At 43.0% G+C, this 25,637-nt stretch overlaps 1 protein-coding gene across 4 annotated transcripts in view; it reads right to left on the bottom strand.

Moving 5' to 3' along the window:
- Window positions 1-3,103: 3,103 nt before the first annotated feature.
- The window catches only part of snx14 (sorting nexin 14), a 227,463-nt gene continuing 204,929 nt past the window's right edge, over window positions 3,104-25,637 (bottom strand). For all 4 annotated transcript variants that reach the window (XM_069932232.1, XM_069932234.1, XM_069932233.1 and 1 more), the window contains 4 exons: window positions 20,982-21,077; window positions 15,990-16,081; window positions 7,025-7,081; window positions 3,104-3,773 (listed from right to left, as the gene is read on the bottom strand). In XM_069932232.1, coding sequence (XP_069788333.1) covers window positions 3,735-3,773; window positions 7,025-7,081; window positions 15,990-16,081; window positions 20,982-21,077 — 284 coding nt within the window. In that variant the 3' untranslated portion in view covers window positions 3,104-3,734. The remainder of the gene's footprint in view (window positions 3,774-7,024; window positions 7,082-15,989; window positions 16,082-20,981; window positions 21,078-25,637) is intronic.

Below are 25,637 nucleotides of genomic sequence, written 5' to 3'. Positions count from 1 at the left end.
TATGTGTACATCTGGTGAGCTGCTTGGGGATTCAGCTCCACCACACAATGGCCTATCATCCCCAAGCGAATGGACTCGTAGAACGTTTCCACCAGCACCTCAAGGAGGCTCTCACGGCATGGCTGACAGGACCCAACTGGGCACACGAGCTGCCGTGGGTCCTGCTTGGCATTCGAACGGCTCTGAAGGAAGACTTCCAATCTCATCCGCAGAGCTTGTCTATGGTACACCGCTGTCGCTGCTAGGGAAGTTTCTCGGAACAGACGCTGAGCCAGGAAGGTGAGACTCCCGACGCTTCTCGCAGACCTCCGCAGCAACCTCGCCTCGTTAACACCCCCACCGCCAACCTACCATGGCAACCACCCAGTGAACATCCCCAAAGAGCTGGACTCAGTGGAATTCATTTTCATCCGGCAAGGTCCGCACCCAGCCCCCCTGCAGCACCCATATGAGGGCCCGTACAAGGTCCTCCAGCGATCGGGCAAAGCCTTTACTTTGGTCATTGGGGGCAGGGAGGAACTCTTCACATTCGACCTGTTAAAGCCGGCACACATGGACTTGAGCCAGGCCATGCAAATGGCACAATCTAAATGGAGGGGCCGACCGCCCAAGCGGCAGGATGCGTAAGCTGGTTCTAAGGGAGGGGTTGTGTGGTGGTGCACATCTTCGTGACCGAACCAGCCCCATTTGTACCACCACACTGGCAGCTCAGCTGCAGAAGACGGCGCCGTCAGGGCTTACTCATTGCCTCGTGGCTTAGGCCACTGCTCGCACCCTGGGCCACATGACGTCACTGCTGCGCAGGGCAGAACTCCCATTGGCCTTAAAGGGGTGTGCACAAAATTCAAATAAACAGTTATACTGGAAACCCCACTGAGTCTAGTGGTGTTTTCTGTGTGTAGCAGCCACTACTGTATTAGTATAGCACTTGTCTGGTCCAGGTCTATGGCATATCAACATGTACCTTTTTTTAAAGCCTACACTTGCATACAAATATTTAACAGTTGACAACAGCTATTTACAATATCTTGGGTTAGTCCCCATGTTTGCTCATGCCTTTCTTTTTCAATCTTCCCCGAGCATTGGCAGCTCTCTAGCAAACCCCCAACCCAGTAATACTTTCAGGGTGGCAGGGTACCTTAAGACACACTCGTACCCTTTTTGCTTTACTAGTCTTTTAACCAGGTCAAACACTTTTCTCCGCTTTAAAAGTGTTACACTAATATCAGAGTAAAAGAGTATCTTGTGCCCCCCCCTATTTCCATTGCCCCCCCCCCATCTTTTCTCATTCCAGCTGCCGCTGCCCCTAAAATTTTCTCTCTATCCTGGTAATGTACCAGTTTTATTAAAACTGATTGGGATTTCTGTCTAGGGCTAGGTTTTTGGAGGGGTGTCCTACTCACCCTCTCCACCTCTACCTTTTCCCCCAGTCTCTCCTTCCCCAGTACTTTGGGGATCCATTGCTGGATAAAAATCTGTTGGGTTTCTCCCCTAAGCATCCTCCCTCAGCCCCACAACTTTAATGTTGTTCATGTGACTGTAATTCTCCAGAGAATCTAGCTTCCCCCAGACTCACTCTCTTTCCCTTACCAGGGTTTCTAGTCCACCCTCCATCCTGTTGAACCTGTTTTCACTGGCCCCCACTCCATCTTCCACCTCCATGATTCTCCCTGTTAAACCTGAGAGGGTCCCCTGCAATGTGTTCAATTTCTGGGCCATGTCCTGGGCTCTCCTCTCCACAGCCTGAAATAATCTGCCCTCCGTATGTCCAAGGGTCTTCAACACGTCTCTAAGGGAGAGCTCCGAGTCCTCAATATTAGGTCTCTGGCCATTACTGCCGCTGCTGCCTCCGTCTCCCTTGCAGTCTTCCTCCTGCTCACTGTCGTTGCAGCCCTCACTGCTGCCCATTGCATCTCCGGACCTGACACTGGATCGTTTTGGGCTCAGGGTCCCATGGTGCGCACACTTCCCAGCCTCTTGCTATCTTTAGCGCTATTGCGAGCGCTGGTATGAGCTTCATGCTCAGTGCCCGACCTGGCACTCTCACTGTGGGAGAAGTTTCCAGAGTCTCCCCCTTTCCTCGTGCTGTTTCCCAGGTCTCCTACCACCAGCTTGTTGTTCCAGAGTGATCACCCAGATCTTGGCTCTCTTTCTGGATGGGGTCATGTGGGGTGGGTGGCGTCTTCTACCATGGGTCTTGAGGTGGCTCTGCCATTTTCTTTTCATGAGGCACCTCGATTCGGTCCCCTGACTTTGGAATCGAATCCTTACCATTTTTTTGTCACTGCCTTAGTTTTTCTTAGTCACTTTCTTCTTCCTAATGTCTTCCCACACCACTAGGAAACATTTTTACTGCTTTTTCGGTGTTTTTTTCTGGCTCTTTTTTTGTGTTTGATCCAGGAGCTCTGGGGTTCTGCCTCTTCTTACTCCACTCACATCACGTGACCTAATTAAACCTCTCTTAACCTCTGTGCAGGATGATCCTGACTTTTCTCATCTCACCTTGTGGTTCATTCTATTCAAGTTAAACTTCTCTACACCTTCTCCCTAGCCTAGTCCAACATGTTGCCCCTGGAATTCTCATGTTAATGTACAAAAAATTTGGTGCACAACTTCCATGCTTTTATACTCTTTATTCAGCTAAGAATAAAATCATACTTCATTAACTCTGATGTGCTCTGAAAATTAACTGTGCACGGCGGCAATCTGGGCTTCATGTTCTCCACAGTCACTACGGGCTGCCTGCAGGTGCTCCAGTTTTCCCAAAGTTGCTGATGGGTTAAGTGGTGCTGTGAATTACCCCAAAGTGAGGTGTCATTACAAAAAGAATCAAAGGAAAACCTAAGGTCATGAGAAACAGAACCAACCGGAGGGAAACCAAAATAAGAAGAAAGGAAGATGGACCAATGGAAGTTCTTCCCTGAGAGCTAGATTAGACACGGTGGCCTCCTTTGTGCCATTTAGTTTTATTCATCCTATTTTTGGAGTGAAATGTAGCGAGAGCTATGCTAAATCTCAAGAATGACAGCAATAAATATCCTATATGTGAAATATATTCTTCAGACAACCATTGCTCTGTGAGTTTCAACTGTAATACAACCCCTTTGTGCGGCCAGCAGTAGCTTCTTTATTACTATTTAGATTTTAGTGGTATGTGGGTCATTGATACATTTGAGGTGATTAATGCTGTCACATTGCAATATGACAGCATATACACATTAATCCAGTTTAACACAAATTAGATTGTCTAAATGTGGAACAAGCTAGGAGTACTGGTCCAGTCAAGATCTCCTTGGACAACTCCAATGGGCTTTTGTCTAAACTCTTAATCCAGTGCTTCCAAGATCATTCTTGCTAGTCACAGACCTTTGTCAGCACATCATCTTCTGAGCAACATCCGACTTTGGTGGCTAAGTTACAAGATAGTTTGCAGCAGTCACTCTTCCAGAGCATTAGATTTACTGCACAGAGTCAGCCAATGGATAAAGTCACTGGATCACCTGAGCTTCAACAGCACACAAATGCAACATTTTTTTTCTTGGTGTTGTGCAGTGCATCACACACATTCAGGAATGAAAATCAACATTTTCATTGAAGCAATGTTGATGTCCACCAGTTTCACTAAAATAATTCAGTATTCCATACACATAATTAAATTTTCCCTGGATAAATAAACAGCACAGCTTCATTGCACTCCATCTCCTGAAGTAAAGGGAACTATTTTTCAGTACTCTTCACTTCCATGTGGACACACATACAACTTCCTTCTGCACCTGCAACATACAAAAGAAAATTACTTCAGAAGACACAGACCACAAATGTATTCATAGTATTGGGATGGTTACCACATTTTTTCCTCTTGATTTTAAACCCTAAAGTAAGCATGAAGGGGGAGCAAGCAGTTCAGGTGACATGTGGAACACTGGAGAAACACAAAAACTGAAGCTGGAATCTTGAGGAAACATAGAGATGCTGGAGGGATTCAGGGACAGGCAGCATTCATGGAAAGAAATGGTCAGCCAATGTTTTGGGTCAGGACTCTTTTTTGAGACTAAAATAGGAATTGGAGATATCAAGTATATAAAAAATGGAAAGGGGGAGGAGTGAACAGGGTGACTCCTGTCTGTGTCGGGGGGGGGGGGGGGGACAGGGGTTACCTCAGCTGCTGTGTCTGTCATTTTATTGCAAGACAAAGTCCTGGATCCATTCTACTTTAGTCTGCTGGTTTGAGAGAAATAGGGCAGCCACATTGATCCAGTTGGGGAGATAGAACTTCCCATGGGGTGCAAGGAATCCTGCTCATTACGGGATTGTTGGCATCTCTACAATCCTGTCCTGTGCTCTGTTTCCATTTTATGTGCCTTTGGAAGAATCAACTAATTTGTCTTGTTAAAATCTCCAATTTGCTAACCTTGCCGATAACCGCCCTTCTCTGTACCCTGTATGATGTCAAGGGCCTAGTTCTTTCTCTGTTTTTGCATGTATAATACAATATCCACTGAAGAGCATTAGCAGAGGGATGGACAGGATTCCCCTGAGCTTGTTGACACCATTCATCATGTCCTTGTCATTCAATGTTAGTTATACAAAAGTGAACATGGCCTTCAGCACATCCAAATCAATCAAGTTGCCCATCTAAACCAGTCTTATTTGCCTGCACACACCCCTCTTAACTCCACTGCAACTTAACTACAATGAAGGAAACATGCAGTCTCCCACCTTAATGTACCCATTCCCAAGAACTCTTAACTGTTGGCATTTTTTACACAGAAGTAAAGAAGATATACCAAAAAAAAAAGCATACTTAGCTCCGGAGTGGCCATTCACACAGGCAAGGTGTTCACACTGCAGTTGCGGTGTTTTTTGGAGGCTGGACATTTGAGGTGGTGTAGGTCGTCCCCTGTGCTCCCCGTCATCCCCACCCCGACCCCGTGGGTGCTCTCTCCCCATCCCCACCACTGGCCCCCCCCATCCTCACCTTTATTCACGCCCCATGGGCTTCTTCTCCCTTGTGCCCTCCCATGAGCATCCTCTGTTAACTTTGCTGGAAAGGTGACTCGGCTCCCAGCACCCAGTGGGAGAGAAGCAGGCGGCAGCTTGCTCAATGCGGGAGCAATGGCCATCTTCCTTACCCATGATCCTCTACGTAGCTGGAACAGCTCTACATATCCCTGGCTCTGGCAGAGCAGTTCCAGCTGCGTGGGGAATTATGGGTAAGGAAGATGGCCATTGCTCTCGCATTGAGCTGTCGCTGCCTGCTTGTCACTGCTGCCTGCTTCTCAATGTGACACTCAGGTGAACTCTGGGCTCGCAGCATGGCACCCCTGTTGCCGCGTCATAAGTTAGATGGAGCAGAGGGGCGAAAGACTGCCGGGGGAAGGGGGAGGGCGACGGACTGCCGGGGGCAGGGGGAGGGCCACGGACTGCCGGGGGCAGGGGGAGGGACACGGACTGCCGGGGGCAGGGGGAGGGTGACGGACTGCCGGGGGCAGGGCGACGGATGCCGGGGGCAGGGGGAGGGAACAGACTGCCGGGGGCAGGGGGAGGGACACGGACTGCCGGGGGCAGGGGGAGGGACACGGACTGCCGGGGGCAGGGGGAGGGTGACGGACTGCCGGGGGCAGGGCGACGGACTGCCGGGGGCAGGGGGAGGGAACAGACTGCCGGGGGCAGGGGGAGGGACACGGACTGCCGGGGGCAGGGGGAGGGTGACGGACTGCCGGGGGCAAGGCGACGGACTGCCGGGGGTGGGGGGAGGACAACGGACTGCCGGGGGCGGGGGTAGGGCGACAGACTGCCAGGGTTGGGGGGAGGGCGACGGACTGCCAGGGGCAGGAGACGGACTGTTGAGGGAAGGTGGTAGGCAGAATGCTGGGGATGGAGAAGGGGTGATGGAGTGCCGGGGTGGGGGGTGGATGGACTGCTGGGGCCAAGTGACAGATGGCCAGGGCTAGGAGCAAGGCAGTCTGGGCTAGAGCAAATTTTTCCGGAGTGCCTGGGGTTCAATTTAGACCACCCATTCCGTTAAAATGTGTAGGGGTCCTGGTGGAAAAATTATGGGATGGTATTTATGTAATAAATTTTGTCTCAACCTTTATGCACAGCGAAAATTTTCAGCTTCTCAGCAGCTGTGTAAAAGTGTCACTTTCCTTGCATCCTATAATTTGTCAGATTTTAAATCCATGTTTGGCAGAAATGCGAGGTTAAAGTCCAACCATCCTGATTTACATTGTTCTCCAACCAGAATTGTGCCCAATTGAAAGCATGAAGATGGTCTCTCCCAGTCTAGGTCAATAACAAAACTGAATTAATTCAAGTCTCTTTTGTAGCAGGTTACGTCATTTAGGCCCTGCCACAGCTGTTGTGTATCCTTCGTTGTTTCCATTCTCGTCTGGAATCTCCACTTTTCCCAGAAGATGCTTTTCTGTGGTCACACCTGTGCTTTGTGTGGTTTTCTGAATCTCTGGACTTAAATGCCTGTGATCTGGCTCTTGGTACGTTCCAGATTTCCAGCTGTTCTCCGCACAATGAAAATTATGTTGCAAGCAAAATGCAGTGTGGAACTGGTGTGAAGTGATCGTCAGAGAGAAAAGAAAACCTCCAAAGAGGATGAATATTCAGACATGCAATGTCAGAAATTCAGAAACTTGAGATTATAGTTCAGGCATCTACGACTGCCACAGTGGAATGAAAGGGAACATAAAAGAGAAAAATAGCACCTAATTCACCAAAAAGATTTATATTATAGAAACATGCCACTTAGCTCTCTGTACATGACCACCATAAAGACATTGGACATGTAGCTCTCTGCACGTGTCCACCAACAGGCTGCTCTCAACAGCCTTACAATTTTTAGTTTGCATTATATATTTATCCAGCTTCCCAATGAAGGCGTCAATGGGATTTGCCTTCACCATATTTAGAGGCAGTGCATTCGAGATTCTAACAACATCCTGGTACAAAATAATTTTCCTGATATGTTCAAGCTCAGTGTGTTTAAGTTTGAAATACTGTGTCTCCTTACCTTACTGAGTTCAGGAAACATTTCCTGTAGTACTATATCCAGCAGCACATATGTTAGCTGAAATAAAAGTGAAATCTGTAAATATCCAATTTGAGTCAAAATCATTTACCAATTTAATTAAACAAAGATGAGTTTTAAAACATGATAGTGTCTTATTGGTAACCATTTGTAAGATTTGATGAGTGTGACCTTTAGTCAGATTATTTATAATACACAAGGTGCTGGAGAAACTCAGCAGGTCATGCAGCATCTACAGGCAGATTTTGGGATGGTGCAGTAAATACAGGGTTGTCGTTATGAGTGATTTCAACTTCCCTAATATTGACTGGCACCTACTGACCGCAAGAGGGATAGAGGGGGCTGAATTTGTCAGGTGTGTTCAAAAAGGATTCCTGACACAGTATGTGGACTGGCCAACAAGAGGAGAGGCCATACTGGATCTGGTTCTGGGGTATGAACCTGGTCAGGTGGTGGACCTCTTGGTGCGGAAGCATTTTGGTGAGAGTGACCACAACTTCCTGAGTTTTAGCATAGCTATGGAAAAGGATAAAAACAGACAAAATAGGAAAGTGCTTAATTGGGGAAGGATAATTACGATGGGATGAGGCAGGAACTAGGGAGAGTAAACTGGGCACGTGTTGAAGGGAGAAAGCACAGAACTAATGTGGAGAATGTTTAGGGAGCACTTGGGCTGGGTTCAGGATAGGTGTATCCCACTGGGACAAGGAAAAGGGAAACACTGTTGATGAAACAGGTGAGACAGCTAGTCAAGAAGAAAGAAGCATACATGAGATATAGCAAGCAGAAAACAGGAGGGGTCATGAGAAGAATATGATAGGAAGGAGCTTAAGAAAGGATTTAGGAGAGCTCAAAGGGGCATGAGAAGGCATTAGCATGTTGGATTAAGGAGAACCCCAAGGCATTCTATGTGTATGAGAAGAGCAAAAGGATGATGAGAATGAAGGTGGGGCCGCTAAAGGATAAAGGAGGCAACATGTGCCTGGAGGCAGAGGAGGTCCTAATTGAATACTTTGCTTCAGTATTCACAAGAGAAAAGGACCTTGTTCAGGGTGAAGTTGGAATACAACAGGCTTGTGTGCTGGACAGTGCTGAGATTAAGGACGAGAACGTGTGAGATCTTCTTAAAAAATATTAAGATAAGTCCCTGGGGGGAGACACAATATACCTCAGGTTGCTGTGGAAACTGAGGGAAGAGATAACTGAGGCAGTAGCTATGATCTTTAAGTCTTCTTTGGCTGTAGGGGAGGTGCCAGAAGATTGGAGAATGGCAAATGTAGTCCCCTTGTTTAAAAAAGGTAATAGGGAGAATCCTGGGAATTATAGACCAGTGAGTCATACGTCAGTGATGTGCAAACTTATTGAAACGATTCTTAAGGATAGGTTCTATCAGCATTTGGAGAAGTTCAGTCCACTCAAAGAAAATCAGCACGGCTTTGTGAAGAGAAAGTCATGCCTAATTGAGTTTTTTGAGATGGTAACAAAATAAATTGATGAGGGTAGGGTGGTAGATGTGGCCTACATGGATTTTAGTAAGGCAGACTTGTTCAGAAAATCACGAGGAATGAGATCAGTGGAATTTTGGCTGTGTGGCTTTTAAAAAATTGGCTTTTAGGAAGAAAGCAGATAGTAGTAGTGGAAGGAAGATATTCTGCCTGGAGGTTGGTGACTAGTGAAGCACTGTAAGGATCTGTTCTGGGACCCCTGCTCTTTGTGATTTTTATAAATGACGTGGATGAAGAGGTGGAAGGATGGGTCAGTAAGTTTGCAGTTGATACGAAAGTTGAAAGAGCTGTGGATGGAACTGAAGGTTGTCGAAGGTTACAAGAGGATATAGATAGGATACAGAGTTGGGCAGAGAAGTGGCAGATGGAGTTCAATCCAGATAAATGAGGTGATGCAGTTTGGAAGGACAAATCAGAAGGCTGAGTACAGGTTAATGGTCAGTTACTTAAGAGTGTGGATGAACAGAGGGACCTTGGACAGAGGTCCAAATCCATACATCCTTCAAGGTCACCACACAGGTTGATAGGATAGTTAAGGCGGCCTGTGGGATGCTGGCTTCATTAATAGGAAGATCGAATTCAAGGGTAGAGACCTCATTACAGGAAGCATGTGGAAGTTATGGAGAGGATGTAGAGGAAATTTACCAGGATGTTACCCGGATTAGAAAATAAATCTTTATGATGCAAGGTCAGCAGAGCTGTGACATTTTTCTTTGAAGTGCAGAAGGATGAGAGGAGACTTAATAAAGGTCTACAAGACTGTGAGGGGCACAGACAGGGTGGATAGTCAGTGCCTTTTTGCCAGGGCAGGAATAGCAAACACCAGAGGACATATGTACAAAGTGAAGGGAGGTAAGTTTAGAGGAGACATCAGGGGTAAGTGTTTTTACACAGAGCTGTGGGTGTCTGGAATGCCTTTCCAGGGATGGTGGAACCTAAAACATTAGGGGCATTTTAGAGACTCTTAGTCAGGCACATGGATGGAAGAAAAATAGAGGGTTACAGGGTAGGGAGCATTTAGTACTTTTTTTTAAGGAATATATGGTTCGGCACATTATCGAGAGCCGAAAGGCCTGTACTGTGCTGTAGTGTTTTATGTAACCAATGTTTATGGCGTGAGCCCTTCATCACGTTATGAGCAAAAGACAGACAGGAGGCTGAATAAAAAGATGGAGGATGGGGGGAGGAAATGAGGCGAGAGGAGGAAAGAGCATGGGGAGGAGCACAAGCCAACAGGTAAAATGTCACAGGTGGTGGGGGGAGAGAAGAAAACTCAGATGCAATGATAGGGATAGTAGCTCTCTGATAAGAGAGGGAAGGGGTAGGAAACTGGAGGAAAGGAGATGGAGGGATGGGGAAGAGAGAGACTCAGGGAGGGCTTTAATAGAAGTTGGAGAGTTTATCAAAATGCCTGGATGGAATATTAGTTGTTATTCCTCTAGTTTACGGGTAGACTTGGTTCTGAAGTTCATGAGGCCATGGACAGACATGTCAGTGTGGCAATGGTGTGTGGAATCAAAATGTTTGGCCACTGGGAGCTCCTTGATATTGCAGCGGACAGAGTGAAGATGCTCAACAAAATGATCACCCATGTCCACTCTCAGCAATGTGAGGGCAAAATACAGTAAATAACTAATTGTTTAGGGCTACAGATAGTTGTGAGGGAGAAGGTGTGGGTGCAAATGTGCCATTTCTTGCAGTCACAGGGGTATGTTAACTGTCAACTTTCCACCATTCCCTCTGATTCCTGCCCCCATCCTCCTCGTCCTGCTTCCATCCTCCACTCCACTAACCCCCATAGGGTGTTTTAATACTCCATGCATGACCTTCGCCACTTTGAAATGGAATGCTCTGTCCTCACGAGAGGCCTTACCTTCGTCCCCCTTTGCCGACACCTCGAGTTCTGCACACGCCTTGATGCCGACCTCTTTTTCCATTCTTCCCATCTCTACTTCTTCAACCAGGATTCTCCACTCCTCCAGACCCCTTCTCCTGCCTTAAGTCTTCTTCCTCTTCTTGGACACCCTGTTCTGGCCTTCTGCCCACTCTAGATGTTTTTGTTTCCAATGGCTGCCAAGACGCTAACCATCTCCATCTCACCACTCCCCTCACTTATTCTAACCTCAGCTCCACAGAACACACTGCCCTCTACTCTCTCTGCACCATTCTGAACCTCACTATGAAACCTGCAGATAAGGATGGTGCTCTTTTGGTCTGACACACTGACCTCTACTTTGCTGAGGCCAGACGACAGATCTCAGAGACCCACCTCCTTTTTAAGCCTTGAACAGAACCCCTCTGAGAAACATCAAGCCACCATTTCACATACCATCACTGACATCATCATTTCTGGTCATCTCTTTCCTAAAGCCCTCTAACCTCATTGTTTTCCAACCCTGCATTGCCCTGTTCTACCAACTACCCAAGATCCACAAACATATTTGTCCCGGTAGACCCATTGTTTCCTTGTGCTCCTGCCCCACTGAACGGTTAGCATCTTATCTTGACTTCATTTTGTCACCCACTACAATGACGACTACATTGGTGCTGCCTCCTGTTCCATGGTGAGCTCATTAGCTTTGCTGCTAACTTTCACCTGACCTCAAATTCACTTGGTCCATCTCTTGCAACACTCTCCCTTTCCTTGATCCCTCTGACTCCATCTCAGGAGACAAACTCTCTGCAGACATTTTGTACAAATCCACCAACTTCACAGTTAGCTCAACTACACTTGTTGTTACCCTGTCTTCTGAACAGATTATATTCCTTTCTATCAATTCCTCCATTGCAACTGCTCCCAAGACAAGGTCTTCCATTCAAGAACTTGTGAGATATCCTCCTTCTTCAACCTTTTCTACAACCACCATTGACTCAACCCTTTCCACAATCTCCTCTATTTCCCACACATCTGCCCTGGCCCCTCTTGCCCTGATACACAAGGACATGATACTCCTTGTCATCACTACCACCTCACCAGCTTTCGCATCCAACATATTTGCTTCTGCAATTTCCGCCATCAACAATGTAATGGCCCCTCCAATCCCCTCTCTGCCTTTCACAGGGATCTCTCCCTGCATGACTCCCTTATCCATTCAATCCTCCTACTAATCATCCCTTCAGGTACTTACCCCTATGACTGCAGGAAATACTACATGGAACCCACACATCCTCTCTCACCACCATTTGGGGACCCAAGCAGTCCTTTCAAATGAAGCAATACTTTATTATGAAACTGCAGGGAACATCTACTGCAGCCTCCTTAACATTGGAGATCATTTCGTTGAGCACAATCGCTCTCTCCGCTGCCATAGCAAAAACTTCCTAATGGCCAATCATGTTAATTTCCCACACCAAAACAAATTTCCATGGCCTCATGCACTGCCAAATTGAGGTCATCTGTAAACTGGAGAAATAATATCCATCTGAACACTTTCCAACCAGATGGCATCAGCATTAACCTCTCCAATTTACTCCCCAAATCTCTCCCTTTCCCTCATCTCCTTTCCTCCAGCTCCCCAACCCCTTCCCTCTCCTATCAGAGAGCTACCCCTCCCCATCGCATCTCAGCTTTTTTTTCCCTATTCTGTTCTCCTACCTGTATCAACCTATGATCTCTTACCTGTTAGCCTGTGCTACTCCCCCTGCCCCTTCTTCCCTCCTCTTCTCTCCTTCCCCCAATCCCCACCTTTTTATTCAGACATCTGTCTGTCTTTTACTCATACCTTAACAGAAAGGCTCAGGCCTGAAACGTAGGTTACCTCAGCACGTTTGTGTATTGCACTCGACTCCAGCATTTGCAGTCTTTGTTTAACTCAGATCATTTATACCCATTCCACAGCAACATATTCAAGAATGTCTTTGCTTTGTATAACAACCCTTATTGGGTATTCTGGTTACATCAAACAAGCGTTGAATAAATCTTTGTACACAACCTCGTGAAGATCTTTCTGTCCCTGGGACCTCACAAATGAAGAGCAAATTTCCCAATGTATTTAATTTATCTTCTAAAATTTCACATCTTCAACCTGTGCAGCACAATTCTTCTCACTAAGAGAAAGCCGCCTTTCCTTTTACCGAAATAGAATTTGGAAGCTGTCTGCATCTAGAACTTAGAATATTACAGCACAGTACAGGCCCTTCAACCCACCATGTTATGCCAAACTTTATAAACCTACTCCACAACAATCTAATTTCACCCAACTTAGTTTTCATAACCCTTTAATTTTCTTGTATCCATGTACCTATCTGAGAGTGTTTTAAATGTCCCTATTATACCAGTCTCCACCACCAACCCCAGCAATGCATTCCAAGTACCCACACTCTCTGAGGAAAAAATCCCCAGGTCTCCCCTAAACTTTATTTCACTCACCTTAAACCCATAAACCCTCTGGTATTTGCTACTTCCACCCCGGGAAAAAGGTCCAGGAGCTGTAACAATACTTCACAGCAATTTTGTGCATCAAAAAGGTACATTTTCACTATTTTACCTCATACACAATGAAAACAGCAGCATAACCCCTGCACACAGTGGCCTGACCCCACTCTCTGCTCTATCTCAGTACATTCATCTGGTGCTGGAAACTTCACACAAGCTTTTGTCACCTCCACACCCTTCTCAGCTGACAAGTTCTATAAACGCCTGATAACTTCAGTCAACTCTGCACTTTCCTGTTCTTCCAATACATGTTCTCTCAGGCTTTCAGTCTCTAAATGGCTTCCATTAATATCTTACATTCTCTTGTTAATCTTTACACATTACCTAACCACTGGATTAATGTTAAACAGTGCTAAAAAAAATTAAGAGTAAAATCTCACAGATATATAAAGTATTTATGTAATGGTTATTGTTTTCTCCAGAAAGATAATATTAAGTTTTGAAATCTTCTATGCCTTGTAAATTAGTGATCATCAGGTTTGTGTAGTGGTTAATAAACATATAACATAATAACATATAACATAACAATTACAGCACGGAAACAGGCCATTAGGCCCTTCTAGTCCGCACCGAACCAAACACCCCTTTCTAGTCCCACCTCCCTGCACAATGCCCATAACCCTCCATCTTCTTCTCATCCATATACCTGTCCAACCTTTTCTTAAATAATACAATTGACTCCGCCGCCACTATTTCTCCCGGAAGATCATTCCACACAGCTACCACTCTCTGAGTAAAGAAGTTCCCCCTCATGTTACCTCTAAACCTCTGCCCCTTAATTCTTAACTCATGTCCTCTTGTTTTAAACTTTCCTCCTCTTAACGGAAATAGTCTATCCACATCCATTCTGTCTATCCCTTTCATAATCTTAAATACTTCTATCAAATCCCCTCTCAACCTTCTACGCTCCAAAGAATAAAGACCCAATCTGTCCAATCTCTCCCCATACTCCAGATGCTTAAACCCAGGCAACATTCTGGTAAACCTTCTCTGCACTCTCTCCACTCTGTTTATATCCTTCCTATAATTAGGCGACCAGAACTGCACACAGAACTCCAAATTAGGCCGCACCAACGTCTTATACAATCTCAACATCACCTCCCAACTCCTATATTCCATGCAATGATTGATAAAGGCCAGCATACTAAAAGCCTTCTTCACCACCCTATTCACGTGAGTTTCTACCTTCAGGGAACGATGTACCGTTACTCCTAAATCTTTCTGCTCTTCTGTATTCCTCAATGCTCTCCCATTTACCACGTATGTCCTATTCTGATTCTTCTTACCAAAATGAAGCACCTCACACTTATCAGCATTAAATTCCATCTGCCATTTTTCAGCCCACTTTTCTAAGCAGCCCAAATCCCTCTGCAATCCTTGAAAACCTTCTTCATTATCCACTATTCCACCTATCTTAGTATCGTCTGCATATTTACTAATCCAATTCACCACCCCATCATCTAGATCATTAATGTATATAACGAACAACAATGGGCCCAATACAGATCCTTGAGGCACACCACTGGTCACCGGCCTCCAACCTGACAGACAATTATCCACTACCACTCTCTGGCCTCTCCCTTTCAGCCAATGTTCAATCCATTTGACTATCTTAAAATTTATACCTAAAGACTGCACCTTCCTAACTAACCTTCCATGTGGTACCTTATCGAAGGCCTTACTGAAGTCCATATAGACAACATCCACTGCGCTACCCTCATCCACATTCCTAGTCACCTCTTCAAAAAATTCAATCAGATTGGTCAAACATGACCTTCCTCCCACAAATCCATGTTGAGTGCTCCTGATCAGACCCTGTCTATCCAGATGTTTATAAGTACTATCTCTAAGAATTTTCTCCATTAATTTACCTACCACAGACGTCAAACTTACAGGCCGATAGTTGCCAGGCTTCCTCCTTGAACCCTTTTTAAATAACGGAACCACATGCGCAATGCGCCAATCCTCCGGCACTATCCCCATATCTAATGACATTTGAAAAATTACCGCCAGAGCCTCTGCTATTTCCTCCTTCACTTCTCTCAATGTCGTGGGGAAGATCCCGTCTGGTCCCGGAGACTTATCCACCTTTATATTCTTCAAAAGCCTTAAAACTACATCTTTTGTAATCTCTATATTCCCCATATTTACCCAATTTGCTTTTTTTTTTATCCCACATCTCCCAATATCCTTCTCCTTAGTGAATACCGAAGAAAAGAAACTGTTCAATATCTCCCCCATTTCTCTAGGTTCCACACACAGTTTTCCACTCTGATTTTCTAAGGGACCAATTTTGTCTCTAGCTTTCCTCTTACCATTAACATATTTGTAGAACTCTTTTGGATTAGTTTTCACCCTGCTTGCCATAGTTTTCTCGTACCTTCTTTTAGCTTTCCTAATTCCTCTCTTAAGATTCCTCTTACATTCAATGTATCTTTCAAACATAAAGGTGATTACAGCACCAGTGACCTGGGTTTGAATACGGTACTGTCTGTAAGGAGTCTGTACTATCTCCCCATGCCCCATTCCTCCCACATTCCAAAGACATACATGTTTGAAGGTTAATTGGTCACATGGGTATATTGCGGCAGGGCAGGTTCAAGTACTGGAAGGGACAGTTACCATGTTGCATCTCTAAATTAAGTAAAATAGTTACATTAAATTTGCTTTAAAGTGAAGGTGGTGTAAAAAATCACTTGTGATGTTATGGAAGGCTAGTCTTCACCACAAAGCCATCCCTGATTCAGTATAAATGCACCGTAAGTTAATAACCTTGCTATGAAGTACCCAAGGATGGTTTCTTTGCAAAGGGAGATAGCCCAGCTCAACTTCATGTTTTCACAGACATTGATGAAGGAGACCGTTATAATTATCCAAAAAAAGGACTCAGCACAGGAAAAACATTCCACATGCCTCAAATTAATGTTGACTTAATCTAGTTTGCAGCTGATCAGAATCCACTGTGCAATGTAATATAGCTTTAACTTTAGACATCAAGCTTACTGACCTGTTTGTTAAGCACAGGCTGCTGCAGCCCCTCAAACAGGAGTCTTACCCCTTCGTACTTCGCTTCTTCCCCAATGCACTTCACAAAATAATCTGCCAAGTAAAGAAACATGTTTCAGAACAGGAATGTTCATAGAAACAATCTGATACCGTGCATGTGTGACAGCCCTTATCTAATTAATTTTATAGAGGGCTGGGTAGAACAAAAAGTACATCTCTGATTGAGTGCAACAAAAAAATCTGATTCCCATCCTTCCTCAACCTTTTCTACTACAGACAACTAACTTTGCATGTCTTGACAGAGGGTCCTGGATCTGAAACACTGACTGATCCTTTCTCCTTGGATGCATCCTGGCCTGCTGAGTTTCCAACATTTTTTTGTTTATATATTTCATATTTCCAACAGCTGCAAGCTTTTTTGTTTTTCACTTCAGAGTGTTTTCCTCTTGCTTCGGTTTTATTAGGTTTCCTTGGATCTACCTCTAATGTCACGTCATGGCTCTGGCGCTCAACTACTTGCTGTGAGGGGGGGTCTGGAGATGAATTTTATAAGACCTTAAAAGATAGGAGCAGAATTAGGCCATACGGCCGATCTACAAGAGGTTGTGTCTTAAAAAAGCAGCCTCTATCCTCAAGGACCCCCACTAGCCAGGCCATGCCCTCTTCATTCTACCTCCGTCAGGAAAAAGGTACAGGAGTGTAAAGACGAGCACTCAGTGGCACAAGGACAGCTTCTTCCCCACTGCCATCAGATTCCTGAATGATCAGTGAACCAAAGACACGGCCTCACCTTGACTTTTATTTATTGTTGTCAGGTTGTTTGAATGAATGTTTGCTCTGTGACGCTGCTGCAAAACAAGGAATTTCGCGACTTATTTACGAGAATAAGCTCTGATTTTGAAAAAAAGTCTGCTCTGGCATTCTAATCATGGCTATGTATTCTTCGTTTCAACTCCATTTTCCTGCCTTCTCCCCGAACCTTTGACAGATTTCAGATTTATTGTCAGAATACAAACATGACATCACATACAATCCTGAGATTCCTTTTTCCTGTGCATGAGGCAGAATTAGCACTTATTGGTAGTGGAAAAAAAACTGTCCACAATGTACATTTGTAAACAAATAAAGAACTGTGAAAGATAACAAATGTAACTGTGCAATACAGAGAGAATTAAAAAAAGTACAAAAGTAAGATTCCTTAAATGAGTCTCTGATTGAGTTTGTCATTGAGGGGTCTGTTGTGGAGGGTAGCAGCTGTTCCTGGACCTGATGGTGTGAGATTTGTGGCACCTATACCTCTTTCCTGATGGCATCAATGAGAACAGAGTGTGCGCTGGATGGTGTGGGTCTTTGATGAGAGCTACTGCTCTCTGACTGCAGCATTCCCTACAGAAATTCTCAACGGTGGGGAGGATTTTGCCTGTGATGTCCTGGGCTGTGTCCGCAACCTTTTGGAAGGCTTTACGCTCAGGGGTATTGGTGTCTCCACACCAGACTGTGATGGAGCCAGTCAGCACACTTTCCACCACATCTCTGCAGAAATTTGCCTGGGTTTTTGGTGTCATACCAAACCTCCACAAACTCTTGAGGAATTAGAGGCGCTGATGTGCTTTCTTCACGATGCCATTAGTGTGTTAGGTCCAGGAAAGATCCTGCAAGATAGTGATACCCAAGAATTTAAATGTGCTCACCCTTTCCAATTCTGATCCCCCAATGATCTCTGGATTGTATACTTCTGGTTTTCCCTTCCTGAAGTCAACAATCAGCTCCTTGGTTTTGGTGCCATTGAGTGTAAGGTTGTTGTTGGTGAACCACTCAGCTGAGTTTTCAATCTCCATCCTGCCTGCTGACTCATCCCCTTCCTTTATACAACCCTCTTCCGCAGTGTCATCGGCAAATTTGTAGATGGTGTTATTGTTATACAAAGCCACAGTCGTAGATGTAAAGCATATAGAGCAAGGAGCTAGGAACGCAGCCCTGTGGCGCTCCAGTATGATGGAGATTGGGGAGGAGATGCTTTTATTAATCCTCATTGATTGTGGTCTTGAGGTGAAAAAATCCAGGATCCAAATACACAGTGGAGTGTTGAGTCCCAAGTCTTGGAGTTTGCTGATCAGTCTTGAGGGGATGATGGTGTTAAATGTTGAATAAAGAGCATCCTGATGAATGCATCTTTGCTGTCCAAGTGTTCCAGGGCTTTGTGTAGAGCCAGTGAAATTACATCCACCGTAGACCTGCTGCTACGATAGGCAAACTGGAATGGATCCATTTTGCCGCTCAGACAGGAGTTGATATTTTTCAACACCAGCCTTTCAAAACACTTCATCACTATTAATGCAAATGCTACTGGTCAATAGTCATTAAGGCAAGTTACTACGCTCTTCTTGGGAACCAACATGATTGACACTTGTTTGAAACAGGTGGGTACCACACCCTGATGGAATGATATGTTGAAGATATCCGTGAATACATTTGTCAGCACAGACTCCATCCAGATCAGAAGCTTTCCTCAGATTCATTCCTGAGGGCGGCGGCCCCCATGACATCCTCCGATAATGGACAGGAATAAGATCATCAAGGGACATAGGCGTGTGGATGGGTGGTTCTTCCCTGCAACTGTGGTCAAATCGGGCATTAAAGGCATTGAGTTCCTCTGGGAGTGAAGCTTTGGTGTCTGCTACTGCACTGGATTTGGTTTTGTTGAAGGTTATGTCATTTAGGTCCCACCACAGCTGTGGGTGTCCTTTGTTGTTTTCCATTTTCATCCAGAATTTCCACATTAATCAAGAAACTATCAAACTCCATTTTAAATGTACCCAAAATCAGCCTCCATAGCCATCTGTGGCAACAAATTCCACAGATTAACCACGCTCTGGCTGCACAAATTGAATTTATAACTGAGATTAGAGAGTTTTCATGAGGGAATTTCAGAATTCAGGAACAAAGTACTGCCACAAATAGCTTTTATTTCACACTTCAGAAAAAATTCAAAGAGAAGGAAAGTACATTGATTTCTGCAGGTAAGAAGTTACACACTCAAATAGACTTTTCAGGAATGAGACAAGAAATCTCCTTATTGAGAGGAGGTAGGTGATTACAAGGGGTGTCCTGTCCTTGTCCATCAAGGCTTGGTGCTGACTACACTCATACATCAACATATTTTCAGGATACAGTATGTGTAACTCTGGGAAAAGTGGAGCTGAAGTGAAAACCCAGCTCTGCTTTTATTGAATGTTGAAGCAAGTGCAGTGGACTGAAATAGGCACTCCTGCTTCTATTTCTCAACCCCACCCCCCACTCGAATATGAGAGGGAAAAATAACATCTTTTTAAAAAAAGTCATGTTAAAAACTAGTTACTACATGTTATATGGAAAATAATATAAATCCAACTCTATTCTTGATTAATTCTGAAAGGGTTTGTGTGGCCAATAAAATGACACTCCCAATCACCAACACTAACAAATGTTAGTAAAACACGAAAGTGTGAAGACACTGTGGTCGAAGTAAAAACGCATGGCTGGAGTATTACCATTCAGCCCTTCACATCCATGGTCGCTCTCAGAGATAATGAGTGAATCCCATTCACCTTTCCAAGTAAATGATTCTCTCTTACACACCTATCCTTCCATCCCTGGCCCTCCACCTCCAATTAACCTACCTATCCTCATGTCTTTGGGATTTGGGAGGAAGCCAGAGCACCCAGAGGAAACCCACAGGATCATCAGGCAATCATGCAAATCCCATACAGATAGCACTGGAGACCAGGATTGAACCCGAGGTGCTGAAGTGGCTACACCAACTTTCTTTCAATCAGCAAAGCAGAATTATTTAAATAATCTTAATTGTTTGATCAATCCTAGAATATGGCATGAATTACAAGTAACAACAGCGCATGGTAACAGTCTTATTGATGCCTAGATTCAAATTACAGGTACTTCCCGACTTATGACTGCAATTTGAACCGAAGGATTGGCTGTATCTAGAAATGGACGTGTATCAGAATTGCGTACATTTGTTTAAAAAAATGTTTGCGGTTTATGTTGTATTTGACAAATTATAACAGGATACAGGGCACGACAGAGCCAAAATGTGAGTACTTATTTTGTTAGTCAGCATCCCGGGGTTTGCAGGCTGGGTGCAGCCATCTTAATTTCTGTGCACATGCGCGAGTCCTTAGTTGGTGCATGTGTGGTGTGTTCGCGTATTGGAATTCAGACGGTGCATAAGTTAGAGTTAAGTGTCCTAACAATATTGAATTTGCGCCCTTAACTCATGCGCATACACCAACCAAACTCCAAGACTCGGGCATGCGCAGAGGAATCAAGATGGCCATGCCCAGTCTTCAGACCCTGGGACACCAACTAACAAAGTAAGTACACACATTTTGGCTCTTACATGCGCTATATCCCTGTTATAATTTGTCAAATACAACATAAAACGTAAAATTTAAAAATTTTCCTTTTTTTAAAAAATAAATTTTAAGTTGTATGTGCAGATGGATGCAAGTCACATAGGTCACAAGTCGGGGAGTGTCTATATATAAAGTTTGAATGCAAATGTCCAATAGGAAACTCCATCTTTAAAAGCATCTATTTTGGATATTTAGTATTTATCACACCTTGAGTTAATGAGCAAGTCATCTCACTGATAGGTAAAAGATGGTACACATGAACAGAAAGTGACCGTCCTTCACTCAATGCTCATTTGAGATCTGCAAATGAACATTACAATTACAGTCTCTTTTTGCCTGATAACAACTTTTGCGAACCTGAATGGAGAACTACTTCAACACTTCATATTGTGAGTACTGAGGAAGGACTTAGAATTGCTTTTATTTTGAAAATTCCCTCAAATTATTTAATGACAGTCAGCAAAATTAGAAAATGTTGCAAATACTTTGCAAACCATGATAGCAGCATCCCTTGGTTTCTCAGTAAAAGTGCCAGCATTTGTCACTACTGGCTTCCTTGCAGAGCCAATCAAACTTCCTACCTGGAATGTAGTTCATCATTTCATCAAAGGTTTGCTTTGCTCTCCTTTGTCTGATTTCAGTGGAGCGAGTCTCGGTATTCTCACAGAAGACTGCATCTGTGCCACAAACAACAACATCAATTCTTTGCATCAACAAAGTTGTGGAAAGTGGTCATGAAGTATGACAATCGAGAGTGTGACAGATTCTAGATATGTTTTTGGGAGATAAATTGGTGCAGGTTTTTTTAGTGTAGGTTACATACAAACACTTTAAAATACTGGAGCTCTGCTCATGCTAGACAATCCAGTGACAAGAGCCTTTGCAAAAGCTTTGGAGAGTGCCCAAGAGACTTCAATAATAGATTGTTGTTTACAAAAAGGCAACAGATAAAAGAACTGTCAGAGCCACATTCTGTCTGGAGTGGAACTTGCTGTTCCAGGAGGGTCATATGGTTTTGCAAGCAGAGAGAGTCAAACAGGCTTTCTTTCAGAGAGAGAGATCAGTACTGCAGTTTTATAGTCAGCAACAGCAGCTGGTACTGGAACAGGACAAGCTGGCAAGCTTGTGGAAAACCCCATTTGGAAGATGAGTTGTGAGTGCTGAGTTCAGCCTGGTCAAAGACCTTGTGGTTCATCCAAGAGGAGAGGACTGGCTGCCTAATTTTTCACTTGAAATAAATGAAACAAAAAGGAACTCTGTGGTGACCTGAAAAAACGAGGTTATCATCTACAGAACCCTGATTGGGCAAGGAATCAACTGTGGGTGTCCAGCAAACAACAAATCTCTCTCTGAAATTTGACAAGAACTTTCCTGAGCATTAACCATTTACCTTTCAAGCATCAAAGCCTGGTGAACTTCATAAATGTTAAATTTTGTGCACAGTGTAAGAATTGCCTGCAACCAGTGAACTTGGAAGAGTGAGAAGTGAGATTGGACTTTGAATCAAAGAACTTTTCTCAACTTACACACACATTACATACACGTGGGCTTAGAATTAGAGGGGGTTAAGTTAGGTTAGTTAAGTTAATAGTGATAAGTTAAATGTGATTTTATTTTCATGTTTAAAGATAATTAAAAGCATCTTTTGTTTAAGTAACCATTTGTTTTGGTGAATATCAATTGCTGCTGGGTTTTGGGATCCTCTGGACTTGTAACAGGAGGAAATATTCCATTCTAACATGATCCTGTGAATATACACTGGATGCAATTCAGATTAAAATGATTCACATATTATCTACTACAGGAAGGATCTATAAAAATCATGCACCATCCTCTAATCTTCTTCTTGATCACTGTGGCACTTGTGTATTAAAGCCAGAGGTACAAATGTTGATGCATCTGTGCATTGAACATGCCAATAAACTCATTAACATCAGTTTTAAAATGTAAACTCTGCACTGTAATAAGAACAATGAACTCAATACAAGGTAGGAGTAGGAGAGATACACCCAAAGAACATGACCGTGACTCAGACAGAGCAATCTGCAGTTTAGCGTTGACAGCATTTGTGTAAGGGCCACAATTGGCACCAGAGCCTTGAGATGCTGGTCCATTCTACGGAGTGGAACTTAAACTATTGACTTTATCTCAAGAGAGAGTGCTGCAAACAGAGCTCAAGCCAAAATATCTTCTTAAAAATTCCTCCGCGCTTCCTTAATTCTCCTGTGAATGTGAATTTTGCACTATCTTTAATGACACATGAATTATCATGGAGCACTTTCCAACAAATTTTACATGCGAGTATTTCAAATTTGAATCAAGAGACTTGTTAATATTTAATATTCACTGCTTTGAGGAAAAGTCTTTTTTTTAATTATTTTTCACACTATGAACCATACTGACCAAAATACACACAAACATTTCCCTCTTGAATATAAAGTGTCATTTTCTCCCCTTTTCCCCCCCTCCCTTCCCTCCCTCCCCACCCACTCAACGTTCAACATATGATACATTAAACCCATTAAACAATGTCATCACACAATGAAAATAAACAAGAAATTCGTGTCTTCTACTTTTACATATTGGGTCAGTTAATTTCATCTTCTTCTCCTTCTGTCATTTTAGGTGGTGGAGGTCCGCGGTAGGACTTCTCTGTTGCATTCCATGTACAGTTCCCAAATTTGTTCGAATACTGTGATGTTATTTCTTAAATTATATGTTATTTTTTCCAATGGAATATATTTATTCATTTCTATGTACCATTGCTGTATTCTCAGGCTATCTTCTGATTTCCAGGTTGACATCATACATTTTTTGCTACAGCTAAGGCTATCATAATAAATCTTTTTTGTGCTCCATCCAAATCGAGTCCAAGTTCTTTACTTTTTATATTACTTAGAAGAAAAATCTCTGGATTTTTTGGTATGTTGCTTTTTGTGATTTTATTTAATACTTGATTTAGATCTTCCCAAAACTTTTCCACTTTCTCACATGCCCAAATTGCATGTACTGTTCCCGTTTTCTTCTTACAGCAAAAACATCTATCTGATACTGTTGGGTCCCATTTATTTAACTTTTGGGGCGTGGTGTATAGCCTGTGTAACCAATTATATTGTATCATGCGTAACCTCGTTTTATTGTATTTCTCATAGTTCCGGAGCATAGCTTTTCCCATGTTTCATTCTTTATCTTTATGTTTAGATCTTGTTCCCATTTTTGTTTGGGTTTACAGCTTGTTTCCTCGTTCTCTTTCTCTTGTCGTTTGATGTACATGTTTGTTATAAATCTTTTAATTATCATTGTGTCTGTAATCACATATTCAAAATTGCTTCCTTCTGGTAACCTCAGCCTGCTTCCCAATTTGTCCTTCAAGTAGGTTTTCAGTTGGTGGTATGCAAACATTGTACCATGAGTTATACCATATTTGCACTTCATTTGTTGAAAAGATAATCATTTATTTTTCGAAAAACAATTTTCTATTCTTTTGATCCATTTTCTCTCCCATTCTCTAAAGGAAAGGTTATCTATTGTGAAAGGGATTAGGTGATTTTGTGTCAATATTAATATTGGCAGTTGAATATTTGTTTTTTTCCTTTCTACGTGAATCTTCTTCCAAATGTTGAGCAGATGGTGCAGTACTGGTGAATTCCCATGTTGCACCAGCTTTTCATCCCAATTATATAGTATATGTTCAGGTACCTTCTCCCCTATTTTATCTAGCTCTAATCTGGTCCAATCTGGTTTTTCCCTTGTTTGATAAAAATCTGATAGGTATCTTAATTGTGCTGCTCTATAATCATTCTTAAAGTTTGGTAGCTGGAAGCCCCCTTGTTTGTACCATCCTGTTAATTTATCTAGCACTATCCTCGGTTTCCCCCCTTTCCATAAGAATTTCCTTATTATTATCTTTAGCTCCTTGAAGAATTTCTCTGTTAGGTGAATTGGTAACGATTGGAATAGGTATTGTATCCTTGGGAAGATATTCATTTTAATGCAATTTACCCTTCCTATCAGTGTTAGTGGTAAATCTTTCGAATGTTCTAAGTCATCTTGTAATTTCTTCATCAATGGCTGACAATTTAATTTGTATAGATAGTCTAGATTATTATCTAGTTGAATACCTAGGTATCGGATTGCCTGTGTTTGCCATTTAAATGGTGATTCTTTCTTAAACTTTGTGAAATCCGCATTATTCATTGGCATCGATTCACTTTTATCTGCGTTGATCTTGTACCCTGATACTTCTCCATATTCCTTCAATTTCTTATGTAATTCTTTTATTGATAATTCTGGTTCTGTTAAGTATACTATGATGTCATCTGCAAATAGACTGATTTTATATTCCTTCTCTTTTATTTTTATCCCTCTTATTTTATTTTCTATTCTTATCAGTTCTGCCAATGGTTCTATAGCTAACGCGAACAGTTAGGAGATGGTGGACATCCCTGCCTAGTTGACCTGCTTAATTTAAATTGGTTTGATATATATCCATTTACTGTCATCTTCGCCAATGGTCCCTTATATAATGTTTTAATCCAATTAATATATTTCTCTGGTTGGTTGAAACTCTGTAGTACTTTGAATAAATAATTCCATTCTACTCTGTCAAAGGCTTTCTCTGCGTCTAAGGCGACCGCCACTGTTGGTGTCTTGTTTCCTTGTACTGGATGGATTAAGTTAATGAACTTACAGATATTGTCCGTTGTTCATCTTTTCTTAATAAATCCAGTTTGATCTAGTTTTACTATTTTTGGTACACAATCAACCAATCTGTTGGCTAATAATTTAGCTATTATCTTATAATCTGTATTGAGTAGAGATATTGGTCTATACGATGCTGATGTTAGTAGATCTTTCCCCATCTTTGGTATTACTGTAATTATTGCTGTTTTGTATGAATCTGGCATGTTTTGTGTTTCTTCAATCTGGTTCATTACTTCCAGGAGAGGAGGAATTAAGAAGTCTTTAAATGTTTTATAGAATTCTATTGGGAGTCCATCCTCTCCCGGCGTTTTATTGTTCAGTAGTTTTTTTTAATATATCCTGTATTTCCTCTATTTCAAATGGTTTTATCAATTTGTTTTGCTCCTCTTCTTGCAATTTCAGTAGTTCAATTTTAGCTAGATACTCATCTATTTTGTCTTCTTTCCCTTCGTTCTCAGTTCGATATAATTGCTCGTAGAATTCCTTGAAGTTTTCATTGATCTCCGTTGGGTTATATGTAATTTGTTTGTCCT

The sequence above is a fragment of the Narcine bancroftii genome, chromosome 4, assembly GCF_036971445.1.
Source record: "Narcine bancroftii isolate sNarBan1 chromosome 4, sNarBan1.hap1, whole genome shotgun sequence".
Classification (NCBI taxonomy): domain Eukaryota; kingdom Metazoa; phylum Chordata; class Chondrichthyes; order Torpediniformes; family Narcinidae; genus Narcine; species Narcine bancroftii.
This window is presented reverse-complemented; position numbering and strand designations above follow the sequence as displayed.